Source organism: Trichechus manatus, unplaced genomic scaffold, assembly GCF_000243295.1.
Source record: "Trichechus manatus latirostris isolate Lorelei unplaced genomic scaffold, TriManLat1.0 scaffold00010, whole genome shotgun sequence".
Classification (NCBI taxonomy): domain Eukaryota; kingdom Metazoa; phylum Chordata; class Mammalia; order Sirenia; family Trichechidae; genus Trichechus; species Trichechus manatus.
Window position 1 is genome coordinate 26101452 of NW_004443946.1, and position 16318 is coordinate 26117769.

The 16318-nt window shown below is 36.6% G+C and overlaps 1 protein-coding gene across 5 annotated transcripts in view; it reads right to left on the reverse strand.

Moving 5' to 3' along the window:
• The window catches only part of NUMB (NUMB endocytic adaptor protein), a 175407-nt gene that overhangs the window by 25006 nt on the left and 134083 nt on the right, over positions 1-16318 (reverse strand). For 3 of the 5 annotated variants that reach the window (XM_023726356.1, XM_004371018.2, XM_023726355.1), the window contains one exon: positions 12096-12128. The exons of the other annotated variants lie outside the window; for them this stretch is intronic. In XM_023726356.1, coding sequence (XP_023582124.1) covers positions 12096-12128 — 33 coding nt within the window. The remainder of the gene's footprint in view (positions 1-12095; positions 12129-16318) is intronic. 5 annotated transcript variants of the gene reach the window in all.

The window sequence follows — 16318 nt, forward strand, 5'->3', positions numbered from 1 at the left end:
AAATCTCCTACTACTATTGTGGAGCTGTCTATCTCTCTTTTCAGTGCTGTTAGTTTTATGTATTTTGGAGCCCTGTCGTTGGGTGCGTAAATATTTATTATAGTTATGTCCTCCTGGTGTACTGATCCTTTAATCATTGTATAGTGTCCTTCCTTATCCTTTGTGGTGAATTTTACTTTAAAGTCTATTTTGTCAGAGATTAATATTGCCACTCCTGCTCTTTTTTGAGTGTTTGCTTGATATATTTTTCTCCATCCTTCGAGTTTTAGTTTGTGTCTTTAAGTCTAAGGTGTGTCTCCTGGAGGCAGCATATAGACGGATCGTGTTTTTTTATCCAAAGTGCTACCTTCTGTCTCTTTATTGGTGCATATAGTCCGTTTACATTCAGTGTAATTATTAATAGGTATGAGTTTAGTGCTGCCATTTTGATGTCTTTTTTTGTGTGTTGTTCACTGTTTCTTTGTTCCACTTAATTTTCTGTGCCGAGTTGTTTTTCTTTATGTATTTTCATTTTTTTCATTGTTGATTTCGTGTTTGCTGAGTCTATATTTTTCTTGACTTGTAGGATTGTTAGTTTCCTTTGTGGTTACCTTAATATTTACCCCTATTTTTTCTAAGTTTATACCAGTCTTTTATTTCTTTGTATTGCCTTGACTTTGTCTCCTATGTCTACATTTTTTAAGTCCCACTTTTTTGTTTTAATATTGTCATCTTTTACATATTGACATTTGCTTCCCTAACTTCAGTGTTTTAGCTTTGATTTACTTTTGTGACTTCCCTCACTGGGTTGATATCTGGTTGCTCTGTCCTGCGTTCTATTCTTCAGTTGTTATCTGATGTTACTGATTTTCTAACTGGAGGAGGACTCCCTTTAGTATTTCTTGTAATTTTGGTTTGGTTTTTGCAAATTCCCTTAACTTCTGTTTATCTGGAAATGCCCTAATTTCGCCATCATATTTGACAGACAGTTTTGCTGGATATATAATTCTTGGCTAGCAGTTTTTTTTCCTTCAAGGCTTTGTATGTGTCATCCCATTGCCTTCTTGCCTGCATGGTTTCTGTTGAGTAGTCCAAACTTATTCTTATTGACTCTTCTTTGTAGATGACTTTTCGTTTATCCCTAGCTGCTCTTAAAATTATGTTTATCTTTGGTTTTGGCAAGTTCGACTATAATATGTCTTCGTGACTTTCTTTTGGGATCTACCTTATGTGGGGTTCGATGAGCATCTTGGATCGATATCTTGTCATCTTTCACAATATTAGGGAAGTTTTCTGCCAATGATTCTCTCTGTATTTTCTGTTATTCCCACCCCCCCACCCCTTTCTGGTACTCTAATTACTCATAGGTTATTCCTCTTGATAAGAGTCCCACATAATTCTTAGTTTTCTTCATTTTATTCCTTTTATCTGATTTTTCCTCAAATAAGTTGGTATCAAGTGCTTTATCTTCAATCTCACTAATTCTGACTTGCATTGCTTCAATTCTGCTATGACTTTCTATTGAGTTGTCTAATTCTGAAATTTTATTGTTAATCTTCTGGATTTCTGATTGCTATCTGTCTATGGATTTTTGCAGCCTATTAAATTTGTCACTATCCTCTTATCTTTTTTTAATTTCCTCTAATACGTGTTCTGCGTTTTGATTAATTTCCTTCCTAATTTCTTGAAGAATTCTGTATATTAATCTTCTGTATTCTGTCTCCAGTAATTCCAAGAAATTTTCCTCCTCTGGAAAATTTCCAGATTCTTTACGTTGGGAGCTTGCTGAAGCCATCATGGATTGCCTCTTTATGTGATTTGATATTCACTGTTGTCTCCGAGCCATCAATAAGTTATATTTATTTATTTTATGTTTACTTACTGTGTCCTAGCTTCTTGTTTTGTTTTGATATGCCCAAATAGGCTGCTCCTATGAGATAGCTTGATTATTGGCACCTCTGAAGCTCTAATGTCCTGTCACCAGGTAGTTAGATCTGTTACTAGGTATGTAAGCTCAGGAGTCCGCCCACTCCTCCTGTATGGATTCAGCTCAGGTGCCCAGGTAGATAGCCACCAAGTGTGTGGTGTAGGCTCTCACTTACAGTCCTAGACAGGCATGGGTGACTGGTGTAGGCACAGGCATCTGGCTGTAGCAGGGGGACACACTCTGAGCAAGGCAAGGGGTTGACGGCCGCCCCCGAGTGTCCAGGAGGAAGGCGTGTCCCTGTTCCCTAGAGCACTTAGGTGGGTGGGTTTTGCAGTTGGACTATGATGAGCTAATGCTGTTGGCTGTAAGGACTGGGGGGCATCTCTTACTCATGGGCCCCTATCGCAGGTGGCTAGGTGGTATGGGTGGAGCCAGCAGTCCTCAGGCCCCTGATGTGGGTAGGTGAAGACCCTGCTTAATGGGCAGAGCAGTGTCAAATGTCAAGAGCCTGCCACTTCACGGCTGAAACAACTGAAGTTAGAGTTCCGGTATATACCCTGTTGGACTGCGCTAATGAGGGCCTATGCTGTTAAGATGGGCCCACACAAACGTATGCAGGGAGAAAGGCACTCAAAGTCCACAGATCCCTTATGCCTGTGCCTAGGCAAAGGAGCTGTGCCTACCCTGGGTTCCTGGCTTAGGGGAGCCGGTAGTTGTGTTTTTCCTGTTTGTTAACTGGTTCACTCTCCAAGGCCAGGAGAATGGCTCAAGGTATGTGACGGATCCTACTTCTGGCCCAGGGGAATCGGCAATTGCTGAAGCTGGTCCAGGACCCAGTGCAGAGCAGGGCAGGGAGGTAAATGGGAGAGCGGTTTTTCCCTAAGGGAGGTGTTTTTGATCCATGTGGTAAGCCTTACACAAGAACTTATCTTTCGCCGATGAGGGCTGCTTCTCACTGGTTCTGGGTGGCCGTGTAGACTCTCTGGTGCTGGGTCTCTGCCGGTGTGGAAAATGTGCCTCCTGAGCACTGCTGCCTGCCTGCCTAACACTCACCCCTGAGCTGATCAGGCCTGAAGGGCTCAGGCTCTCGCCAGGTCAGGTCTGGCACCTCCTTGCTGCTTCTGAACCGTCTCTCCCTCAACCTGCACTCAGTCCGGTTCCTCAACTCTGCATTTGATGTTCAGCACTCCCAGACTGCCATATATAATCGAATTACTTGTTTTTTTGCGTCTTTGTTGTTAGAGGGTCCACCAGAAGCGTCTGACTACTCCGCCATCTTGGCCCCACCTCTGGTCCATACAGTTTTAATCCTTTTTTTTTTGGAACATTTTATTATGCTTTCGGTGAAAGTTTACATAGCAAATCAGTCTTCCAGTCAACGATTCTTACACAAATTGTTTTGTGACATAGGTTGCAATTTCCAAAATGTGTCAGCATTCTCCCTGTTTCCTCTTTTCTCTTCCCCATTTCTATTAATCTGGTTTCCTCGTCCCTCCCTGCCTTCTCATCTTTGGTTTTGGCAAATGTTGTCCTTTTGGTCTCGTATAGTTGATTGTTCTAAGGAGCACATTCTTCGCGGGTTTTATTGTTTATTTCATAGCCCCCTCTATTATTTGGCTGAAAGGTAGTCTCCAGGAATGTCCTCCATTTCAAGTTAGAAGGTTGCCTTAGGGCAATAGTCCCAGGGGTTCCTCTAGTCTCTTTCAGACCAGTAGGTCTGGTTTTTTATTTTTTTTAATTTGAATTTTGTTCTACATTTTTTTACCCATTCTAACTGGGACCTTCTACTGTGATTTGGCTGTAATCTTTACAGAAGCAGATCACTAGGTCTTTCTTCCATGGGGCCACTGAGTGAGTTCGAACAATCAATCTTTCGATTAGCAGCTGAGAGCTTAACCGTCTGTGCCACCAGGGCTCCTCAACATGCAATTAGCCAACATAAATAGAAGTGCATAAATGCAACTCTGCGAGGCATAGGATAGATAAGAACAAAAAGGTTAAGCAGATGTTCTAATGTAAGCTGAAGTGGAGAAATGGAAGCATAACTTGGCACAGCTATGAAATGTTAAGCAACAGCAGCAAACAGACCAATTTGGGCAGGGAGGGGCAGAACAAATCACCCTATCTGAGCAACACTGATTTGCAATTCTAGTGTGCAAAGTTCTTTCAGCTACAAACCAGAGTTCTTCAAGGGTACCCAATGTGTTAAGAATCACTGGTCAATCTTTCTATCTTCATACAGAGATAACTCTGTCACTACAGAATAATAATGATACATTAACAGGCAACCATGATACAGAGGGCCTTGTAATAAATTAACAAGAGATTTCTTGGAATAGGAGACTAGGCTTAATTTATCTGTAAAATAGGGCTAAGGAGGACATGTACAAAATAGGCCCCCCCCCCCCAGTTTTGGTCTATAATTTGATGATATCGTGAAAACTTGGAATTTCTGAGCTGAAAGGTATAATAAGCAAATTTTGTCTTATAATTCCAAGGTATACTGAGTATTCCTTAAAAGACAAAGCAGTGAAGGAAAAGGAATACAACCTTCTTCAGGATTTGAGACTGGCACTACTATCTCTAAGGGTTGCTTCATTAAAAGCACAGTAACTTTTAATTCGGGACACTAAGAAGCAATATTTCCTGTATTTTCTTATTAAGTGAGAGAGGCCCTTAAAGGGACAGATTCCTGGCAGCAATTTTGCTCTTCTTAGTTGGCCAAATCATGTTCAACTGTGGGGGAGGTGGAGAAGGGCTAGGGATTATTCTAAGTTCATATTTCAAATGTACATAATAACTGAAATGAAAACACCACAGGCATCTCAAATGTAACCTGTCCAAACCAAATTCAGTGTACTCTCTCTCACCATGAAAGATTCTCCCCATTCCCTTGGTCATCCATGTCTGAACTTCTTTCCCCAGTTCCCTAGGTTTAACGAAGGAATAAATGAATGTGGAGCATGTTCCCTCTTATCCTAGTGCCCCTGTCAGTGCTATTCCTTCTGCCTGAAATGCCTTTCTCCTCCAACTTAGTTTAACTGAATCTTACGGTTCTCTTTTAAGTCTTAGCCTTAGGTGTCATCTCTTCCTAAGAAGCCAGCATCACAAGTTCTCACATTCATTCTTCCTCTCTGCTCCAGTAGCACCTGTTATTGTTATGTAGCGTGGTAACCATTTCTATACCTGTTTCCTTGCACTATAGGGTGAGCTTGAGAGCAGTACATTTGTCTTTCATTCATTTATTCATTCACTAACTCTCAGCAGTGAACAAAATAGGTGAAGATCCCTGTCTTCAGAAAGCTTATGTTTTAGTGAAGAAGAAATGAACAAATATATAAGTAAAATATATGGTATGACAAATAGTGATAGACTCTATAATAGAAAAATAAAGTCAGGAAAGGGATTAGGGAGCTTGTGTATATGGAGGGGGTGGTGTCTGCAGTTTAAAATAGGGTTACCGGGGAAGGCCTCATTAAGAATGGGACTTTGGAATAAAGAACTAAAAGAAACGAGGAAGTGAGCCATGCATGTATCTAGATGAAGTGTGTTCCAGATTAGAGGTTACAGCAAGTGCAAAGGCCCTGAGGTAGAAGCATAATCGGACTGTTCAAGGAACACTAAGGAGGCTAGTGTGGCTGAAACAAGAAGCAACAGGGAGAGTAGGAGGAGATATGGTAAAAGAGGAAAAGAGGCAGAGGCAATCTGTGTACAATGGCTTAGAAGGCTAAAAGACTTTGGCTTTTACTCTAAGCCAGGAAGCTACTGGAGGATTTGGGGCAGTGGAACAACACAATTAGACTGCTATCTTAAAAAATAAAAAATCACTCAGGCTGATATCTTAAGAAGAGACGGTCGGAGACAGCAGTGGAGCAGGGGAAGTAGGACACTACTGTAATGATCCAGGTGAGAGGTGATGCTGGCTGGGACCAGCGATAGTAGTGGAGGTAATGAGAACTGACGAGATTCTTGAAAGGCTGGAGCAGACAAAAACTGTTGATGGACTGGATGTAGGATGTAAGAGAAAGAGAGGAGTCAAGCTCAAATCCAGGATTTTGGCCAAAGCACAGGGACGGACCGAGCTGCTATACACTGAGATGGGGAAGACTAGGAGAAAGCCGTTTTGGGAGGAAAGACCAGGAATTTGGTTTGGGACATGTTAAGAGTGTGAGATGGCTATCAGGCATCAAAGTGGGTATGTTAATGATGGTGATAATAATACCTAACACTGCTACAGCAGGCATTTTGCTTATATTTACTCATTTAATCCTCACAATAATCACATGAGATAATTAGTATTATTCTTTTTTACAGGTGGAGAAACTGAAGCACAGAATGGTTAAGAACCTTTCCCCAAGGTCGCAAAGCTAGTAAGTGGTTGAATCACAATTAAATGCAAGCCATCTGGCTCTAGAGTCTGTGTCCTTGACCACTATGCTGTATTGCCTCTAAGATGAAAATACCACTATGGAGTTCAGAGAAGACACCTGAAGATATAACTTTCAAAGTCATCAGCAGCATGTAAACGGCATTTAAAGTCATGACACTGGACGAGATCACGGAGAGGTACTGGCAGAGAAGAGTTCACAGACTAAGGAATAGGCAGGGGGAAACCAGGAGAGTATGGTTCCTGAAGTCCAAATGACCAGTGTTTCAAGGGGGAAGGAAGGCTCGGCTGTGTTGAATGACGCTGGTAGGTTGAGTAAGGTGATAAGACCATCAGAATAGTAATACAAAAGAAGTCTTGACAACAGCAGTTTAGGTGGAGTGATAGAGGTGAAAGCTTAACTGAATGGGTTGAAGAGAAGAAAGGAAGGGCAGGAACTGGAGATACCAAGAATAAACTTTTTTTTTTTTAAAGATGATTTGTTTTTATGCTAATGGAGTGACCAACTAGAGAAAGAAAAAACGGATTATGGAGGACAGAAGGGGTAGCACTGCTAGAATAAGAGCTGGAATAATAAGAATATAGTGGAGGGGTTAACCTCAGCTAGGAGCCAACAGTTCATCCGTTGAATAGGAGGGAAAACAAAGTATTTGGGCACAGATGCAGGTAGGTGAGTAAGATGTGGTAGATGGCACATGTGAAAATGTGCTGATTGATTCTATTGTGAAGCAGGCAGCAAGGTCATCGACGGAAAGAAAGAACAGAGTTAAGAAATAGTAGAAGCTTAAGGAAAAAGGAGGCAGCATAAAATAGCTGTCTAAAAACGTGAGTGTAAATGGGCTAAAAAAAATGTAGATTGACCTGTTCATCTTTGTATCTGGATAGCCTAACACAGCCTCTAGCATGTCCTAGACACTGACTTGTTGAATGAATGAAAAATTTCTGCTTTGATGGTTTGTGATATATAGTTACCTATTCAAAGAAAAAAGCCCAACCACTAATCTTCTGATATATCCTCTGGATTGGTATAGACAAAAGTCCACTACCACTATCCATACATGCTTTTTGTGTAATTTTTGTCAGCAACATATGAAATAAAAACTCTTTCCTTCTGGATGTCTAAAGCAATGTTAATCAAATCATTTAAGTATTTTCCTAGGTCAGGTTTGAGAACCACTGGGTTTTCATGAAGGATCCCTGGTGGTGCAGTGGTAAAGTACTTGGCTGCTAACAGAAAGGTCAGCAGTTCAAACCCACCAGCTGCTCTATAAGAGAAAGATGTGTCACTCTGCTTCCGTAAAGATTTACAGCCCTGGAAAGCCTATGGCGCAGCTCTACTCTGTTCTACAGGTTCACTATCAGTCGGAATTGATTCGATGGCAATAGGTTTTTTGGTTTGGGTTTGCATGAATACAAACAAAAAAAGGTAACTCTGAAGGAGTTTTTTTTTTTTTAAATCTGTCTAGAAAAGGTCAGTGACCAACGCATTTAACATACCAGTTGACCATGTCACAGGAAATAATGAAACCAAGGATGAATGTAAATCTTCTGATTACTCTTAGAATTGTCTTTTTTCAGGAATTTGTTTTTTCGCATTTCAGAACGAAGAAAACACCCAAATCTTGAAAGATGCATCCAGTAAAATACAAGAGAAGGTAAAATTTACACAAAAAAGGACATGGGAATTTAAAAAGCAAGGAGGAGGAAAAAGGAAGAGACAGCAGACACTCCCTACTTTTAAAGAAAAGGATCCAGACTGAAGATAAGCACTAGGTATGATTTGTCATAGAGAAGAAAATCTGGGAAATCTAAAATAGAATGTAAATGTGGGTATACAGATTTAAGAGTGGAGTCATAAATATCACGAAATGTTTTAACTCTCGAGAATTAGGTGAAAACAACAGAACCATGCATTACTTTTCAACCAACGTATTTTCTAAAACAACCATTTCTAATGGTGCCATTTAAGTAACAATTGTAAAATCATAAAATTTTGAAAAAATATGTTTGGCAGTACTTTAACAGGATCTACTAGAACAGACACTGAAATACTTTGGTGATTTTTTATTCAGTTAGAAATGGTTAGACCAATGACAAAAGAACCAAAGTGATACAACAGCTCAGGGAGGTCACAAACTCAAATGCCTATAGGGTTAAGGCAGATAACAAAATGAGTGAAGCCAGCTCAGTGTAAGGGACAACAGGAGTAGCAGAGATCGTGCTGAACAGACAACCAAAAGGGACAGTTGCTACTCAGCTCAAGCCACTGATGCCACATAGAAAGTCATTTTACCAGATCTTCTAATTCTCAAAAGATAGATATCCTAGTTTTTATGTGAAAGCTCTCAATTTTTAATATATTGGCAACTAATTCAAATTTGTAAACTCTGTGCAGGCTGTACAACGCATGTTTGTGGGCAACCTTCAGGCCCTTGAATTGTCTAGTATCCTCTGCATTAGACACCTCCATTCATTATAATTAAGGGATACCTGAGGAAAGCAGAGGTCAGCATTTTTGAATGAGAAAACAGCAACATGGAGTAAGTGAAAGACCTTCACACCAAGTTTCAGAAAACTTTGGTTTCATTTTAGGCTCTGCCATTTACAGCTGGGTGACCTCTTTGCACTTCAGCTTATTCAACTGTAAAATTAAGTTTCATGAACTATCCAAATTCACTGAGCTGTTATGAGTAGCAAATTAGAAAGTAGGTCAAAGCACATCGTAAACTATGAAGCTATACATAAATACAAGTAAATGGCTTTAAAAAGAGATGTAATAGTGTAGCCTAAGAACATTTTATATCTCCATGTTGAGTCAGTTACTTCACAAAGTGGGAATGTAGATTACTTAGCTCATGGGGTTCCTCAAATACATTAAAATTATAAAATCCTTTTTAAATGTTAAGTGCCACGTAATTACTCGGTAATAAAGTATTTGCCTAGCATGGCCAAATTCACTAATGAAGCTGCATATAATAATCTATAAAAAAAGTTGAGCGCATTCTTGGCTCTCCTAAGGTAGTGAGCAATTCAATGTAGTTAGTTTGGAAAAAGTTATTCCAGGTCCTCAGATTTTTCCCTTTCTTTTTTAAAATGTTGTTAAGTCTACAATGGATTAATAAAACCTGCTACATACCCAGGTTTATCCATTCCGTACTGCTAAAGCTTCCGGAAGCACTGCTCCCATCAGTTGGTGATGCAGGGAATAAAGAAGCTATGGAGTGGACAGGACCAGTAGGCAGCTTAGGGAAAAGAGGAAACAGTCCTCCTGGGCATGTTTCATATTCATATTCAGAATCATGGCTAACAATTCTTCCATCTACCTACTTTTATGCAAAAGTGTTTGGTGGAAATGCCTTTTGATAACTGTTTTTCTCTTTATTCTGGACCAATAAACCATACATGATGCGAGGCCTAAGAAAGTTACCAAAATTTAAGAGGAACTGTACTGGATAAAAACGCCCTAAGAGAGTCTTCATTTTTAGCCTTCATCAAACCACAACTAACCTACTAGCATACTGAACAAATCTTTTTCACCTGTTTCTTTAAGATTAATGTGGAAGTGAGCTGAACAACAGTAACTTGAAACATTTCAAAAGCTCCAAATTAAAGTTTTTCCTTTCAAAGTACATTTCTGGTATAATGCTTTTCCCCCTCTGTTTTCAAACACTGTAAATGACTTACTTTAATTTAAACAATTGTATATTAGAATAAAATTTCCCTGCCATAAAAAGACTTTTTCCAATGGCCTAAGAATTCTCATAGTCACGCTGGTTCACAGATGCCATTATGGGATCACTTAACATCTTTTAAGGAAATCCTGTGGGAGTCCAGCTCAGTAGTAGGATTTAAGTATCTCCAAATAAACTGAGTAATAGTTTGAATCAGTGAAAAAAGATGAACCTTTAAATCTTTAATAAAAAAGTAAACTGACTATAAATAAAATCCAAAGTTAAATGACTGCTTTTTAAAAGAAAGAAAGTAAAAATGAGTTTCAAGGAAACTGCTTATTTACTAGCACCTTTTAAATCTTTTAAACTTCATTTGTAAATAGAAGTGACATGTACAGTATAGTGATTAACAGTGTGGGCTCTGGAATCAGAATATTTAGATTCAAATCCTAGCTTCTGAATTTGGGCAGGTAATTTAACCTCTGTAAACATCAGTTTCCTCATTGCAAAACAAATAACAATAATTTGACGGTTAGTGTAAGAATTAAGTGAAGTGATCCATGATTTTCCTTCTCATGCCATATAAATTCACGATGTAGCAAAATGCAGTAAAAACAGCTAAGAAGCACAGTGTGATCCAGTTCGGCTATACTGTAGGTCCACCATGACGCCTATATATAACAATGAACATGTCCACCTCAGGAATGATTTTGAAGCAAGAGCTATCTTTGTTCCCTAACACTGTTACAACTTTTTCTTTATACTTTAACATATTTTTTCTATAAACCAAATGAATATTTTCTATAACTGAGGTTGCACAGACAAGGTTGTTTTAACAAAAGTAGACATATTAAAATCTGGTTACTTGAAAGATAATTAAAATCGTATAAATATTGTGGTGATGTGACGTTGTTTTGAGAAATTCCATTTGGGAAAAAATAAATACTCCATAAAAGGCTTCCTTAACAATTGTAAGTTTCTTTAACACTTATAGTGTCTAATTATAATGATGTAAATGTCCGTAAGATTAATTCTTTCTAGATATGGGTCCCAAGTTCTAAGGATCTGTTAATTTGACTTTGACCCAAAATGTCTACTAAAATTTTTATTTTCACATGTGTCGGTAAATTATTTGAATTTTTATTTCAGATTGATAGCAACCATTTGAATTAAACATTCAAGTCCTTCAAAAAGGATTTACATTAGTATAAAAGTGACCTAACCAAGAACAAGAAAATGTACTAATGGGTTACATCTAAAATGTTTAACTGAGAAGGAAATGGAAACTAAGTCTTCAAAATAAATTTCCAAAATAATAAAACCACTCACTAGAGAATTGCAAATTTTATAATCACATAAACTTCTAGTAATTTACACTCTGTTATCCAATGATAGTTTTTTCTTACACGGTCAGTCTAAATTACTTCGTAGCCGTTCCTCAAAACTAAATGACGATATACTTGAACAAAAAAAATGTAAGAAATGTGTTTACCTATTTGTGGAGATCTGAACATTAAACAGTCATTACTTGAAAAGCACCTACATAAAGAACATTATACATATGACAAATATTCGGCAGACTAATAATTAACATAGTTTTTCTTAGATTAGCAATCCAGGTTAAAAATCATAGCAGGATCTTCAAAGGTAAGTTTATGTACTTTCACTTACCTCACCTGAAATTTAACTTAGATTAAAAAAAGTAATAGCATTGAACATACAAGTTTGGTATAAATTTAATTTTCACTTGAATTTAGTATTTCTTCCCATTTCTGTCAAAATTAGACACTAAGTAAAATCCACTTGTTAAAAATTCACTCACAGAGTTTTGCAAAACCAAATGAAAATTATTTTAACACCTAGTCCTGAGGAGATAAATCTCTTTTAACCTACTTGATTCATTTACTGGACTTTCCTGGGAATCTTCAACCAGCTTTAGAATCACAGACACACAGCTAACATTACAGATGGTAACGTTTCTATTAATTAATTTCCATATACAGTTAAATCAGTTCCTGTATTATAAAGAAATCAAAGCTGTACTTCTTTTGTTTTTGTTTTTTAATATGTCAGTGCTATACTAGGGGTGTAACTCCTTATAAAGCAAGCACAAATGTGGCATCAAACTTACTTTTCCAAAGAAGCCTTTGAAGAACTTCCTTTCCTGGAGGAACAGGGGGACAAGTCGAGCACTATTATTGTTTGGGCTAAATGTCTCAGGGTTTCACACCAATAAGCACATACAGAATTTGGGGAAGGGGCAAAGTGGGAAAAGGGGAAGGAATGAGAGTTTTAAAAAGTTATCCATACCAGGTGTGACAGAGGAAAAAGCAAAGGTGCATGAAAATGCAGGGAAACACACTGTATGGCCTAAGAATGCATGGAAACAGACAGAAGAAATCAGAACCTATATCCATGCAGAGCAACTAGTTAGTTTCTCTATTTACTTTTCAAAACAGCGATTATCCAAATTTGGCAGCAGAGAAAAAGATTAGGACGTTCTGGTTTGGTGAGATTTACATTTTAAATTTGACAACTGTGAGTAATAAATAGTAGTTAAATGGAAAATTTCAATTTAAAATCAGTGGTCAACTCTTGTGGAAATCATCACTTAAAAAGCCCGCCCACATTCAGACTGACCACACAATCACATTAAAAAAAAAGCAACACACAACTTTTAATGAAGAGTATGTACTTACTGAATTCAAGATATCACTGAATTCAAGATATCACTTCTAGAAAACTCCGTACTAGTTAAGGGGAGCTTGACCACTGACTTTCATTTACACATATTAGATCAATTTACGTGTGTGTCTGTGTACATCAAAAATAGCTAATTTATTCCACAGCATACACGGGTAAATAACAAATATGTTCTATTCTGGACACAAAATAAATTATCTATAAAGAACAGAGAGTTAATGTTTACAATGCAGCTAGGAAAACAGATATATCTGAGAAAGAACCATGTCTGTGGCCCTCAACTGAAATTTAAGGAATAGGCTTTTGTTTCCCTTTTAAATACTGTTGTTTTAAAGTAAAGAAACTAGCACTGACATTTGTAAGAATATGTTTTATATATATACTATATAAATAAGAGAAACATAGTTATCTATGGTCCCAGCACCAAATTTTAATCATATAAAAAATGAAAACTGGCCATCATTTAAAATTTGAAGAGCTTATGCAAAGTGAATGGGTTTTAACTAACCAAAGCTAGCTTAACTTTACATTTCCTACCCTTGGTTTAACTATACTTTAAGCCTTTACTCTTTATAATCATCAGTTTTTAACGTTGGATAAATCTCTAGAAAAAGACATATCTGTACTAAAATTTGCCTCAGATAACTGAGAAACTCATCCAATGCTTTCAAATACTGCCAAGTTTGTTTTTCCCTAAATTTTGGAAATCACAAGCAGCATCAAATATATCCACAGAATATTCTGAACTTAATCTAGAAAAATAATAAAGTAATCCGGGACGGTTATCACAATAAAACTAAGATTATTTCTGTTGCCAAGTTTGGTGACCTAGTTTTGTTAGACAGTTAAGTAACAATCAACTTTCAAGAATGCAGCCAAAGTTAAGATATTCACCATTCCTGAGGGGTGGGGAGGTGACATCAGGAGATTCAGTTAATATTTAATTTAGCTCTGTGAAAAGCTCTTGTTACACACGGAGTTTTCCCTCTTTTTATAAAAGATTCCGGATGTTAATGAAAAAGTTTACGTGCAAGATGCATAAAAAGGCAGTTAATAGATTAGAGAATGATATTAAAGTTCTTTTTAAAAACAACTAAGTTATGATTCTTTTACCTGCTAAAACAAGAACATATATTAAAACAAATATATCAAATCGTGGTAAAAAAAACATTAAAAACTGATAGTATAATGAAACTACTCTAAAACCAAGACAGAGAGGGCGAGACATTTAAGAGACAATGGGAAGAAAAGACCTTTTAAAATGAAGGGCATCTTGGACAAGAGTCAACAAGATAACCAGAGGCCTGACACACTTTTACAAAAAAGGACATTAGCCCTTACCCTGCAACTGACTATGCCACAAAGGCACTAAAAATGGATGACCATTTTTGCCATCTTTTTCTATACAATCCAAGTGTCAAAGCAGTTAATCAGTGAAGTTATATCACAAAGTAAATGCGTTTAAACTTTATGCATAGAAGGTAAATAAAAATTTTAAAAACGTATTTATGTTCTGAAGTATATATTTTCAAAACACTACTGTTTTGTTTAGTTCTGATATTTTTTTCATTTGAGAATGGCAAATAATCTCCAAGTATGTAGATAATGTCCAATTGAAGTTAAAGTAATTCTAAATTATAAGGGACTTCTTAGGAGGAAAACAACGCCTAACATTTGCAAATTATTCTGCTTTATCAATTCCACACAAATTAAAAAGCACTAGAATGCTACATTTTTAGTTCAAACATCATTCAAGTGATAACTTTAAGATATCTGTTTTGGTACTGTACTGGTACATCTGAGCTATATAATTCTTTAAATTTTTAAACATTAGCATTCAAACTAGTTTCAAAGGCTTGTGCTATTTCTTCTTTAAACCTGTGTAGGCTTGTGTATCCCTACACTTGCTTCTATTTATTGGAAAATTTGTGATCATTACAAACACAAAAAAACCTCAGAGACATAGCATTTGGCACAATATAAGCATCTGACACAGCAGGTGGTAGGTTCCCAGTCTCTTATTTTATTTAGACAGAGGTTTTGGATCAAAGTTATTACTGAAAATGCTAGGCCTTAAATGTTAAGATAACAATATAACACACCTAATCAGGAACTAGGTAAAGAGATAACAGGGCCTTTAAAAAAAAAAAAAGTAGTGGATGTTTGTTAGATGAATCTTTGGTCAGCAAAAAAAAGGACTAGAAATTTCTATGTAGTAAAAATATGAAAGACAAAATTCATGAATTTTTGTAGACTAATATGATCTGAGAAGAATACCCTGAAGACTTCCAACTTTCTGCAAGCTTCCTAGTATAGCATTCGAAAGAGTATTTATAGAAGGGGGAGGGAGTTCATCGAGTATAATAATCAGGAAATTGACCCCAGTTATCCAATAATTCAATCTCATTTTAAAAAACAGATGTTTGCCATACTAAATTATATGTAACATTTACTCCACGTCTCCTGGATAGGGTTTGTCTGTTCTATATATGAAAACTTTTAAATAACTTTTTGAACGAAAAGTCTAGAAATAGTCAATTTCCCTCAAAGTTCCAAAGTTTAAGTATGTCCAGAAAAGCAATCATCAACATATATAAAATTGCCTTTTAGTTATAAAAGGCCACAGAGAAATGAGGGCCTTTAGAGATATGCATAAACTTTAAAATTATTAAGATGTGGTTATGATGATTATTATGAGATTCAACTTGACTACATACTGAGAAGGACTAGACTGTTTTCTGTATATTGAGTGACTACTATGTGCCAGACACTGTTCCAGGCATAGGTATATTTTTTTTAATGGCCATTTGGTTCCTATTTCTGGTGAAAATAAAAACTCAGTGGAATTTTACTATTTGAATGGTCCTGTGGCCTCAAATAACTGTGCTTATAATTTGCCATCTTCTTGGTTTAAAAAAATAAAAAGGTAAAATAAAACAAAAAATCTACTTAACCAGAAAATGTTCTAAAACTGAACAGTTTTAAGAGTGGTTTATTTCTCGGATTACATGAGATTTTGTTTTATTTGTGTACTTTTTTTTTTATTTGTATTTTATACAATGAATATATATTACCTATATAATAATGAGATGTTTCTAAGTAGGTAAAATTAAAAAACGAGACAGTTAAGAAGATTAACTGTTGTGTTAAACAACTAAATATCATTTCTTTGTATCTTCTGGGCAAACTTAAACCATCTCTAGTTTTTCCTTATTTAGAGAGTGAACGCTTAGCAATACTCTGAATTTAAAGACTTTGTAAAGTCTCATTCCACACAGGCCTTCTAATAGTAAGTTATGAGATTTTAATAAACCTTTAGCAACTAATTAATGCATTTCTACTAAAGATTTTGTATATTTACATATCTTCTTGCACTATTTTAAGAAACCTAATGATCAATAAAAATCTGATTTGTCTTTTTTCTAAAATTTCCAATGTAATTTGCTCAGTAATTTATGCCTATTGTTTGTGATGTTTAGTTTGTCATATATTAAGCTGTTATATGTACACAGGGTTTACTTCAGGTCTATCCAGTATGTTCACTGATTTGTCTGTTGTTTTTAGTCACTGATATTATAATGTAAAATAGTCTTTCATGAGTTGTAGAGCAAGTCATTGCACTACTCTCATTTTTTAATGTTCTTAGCTAAA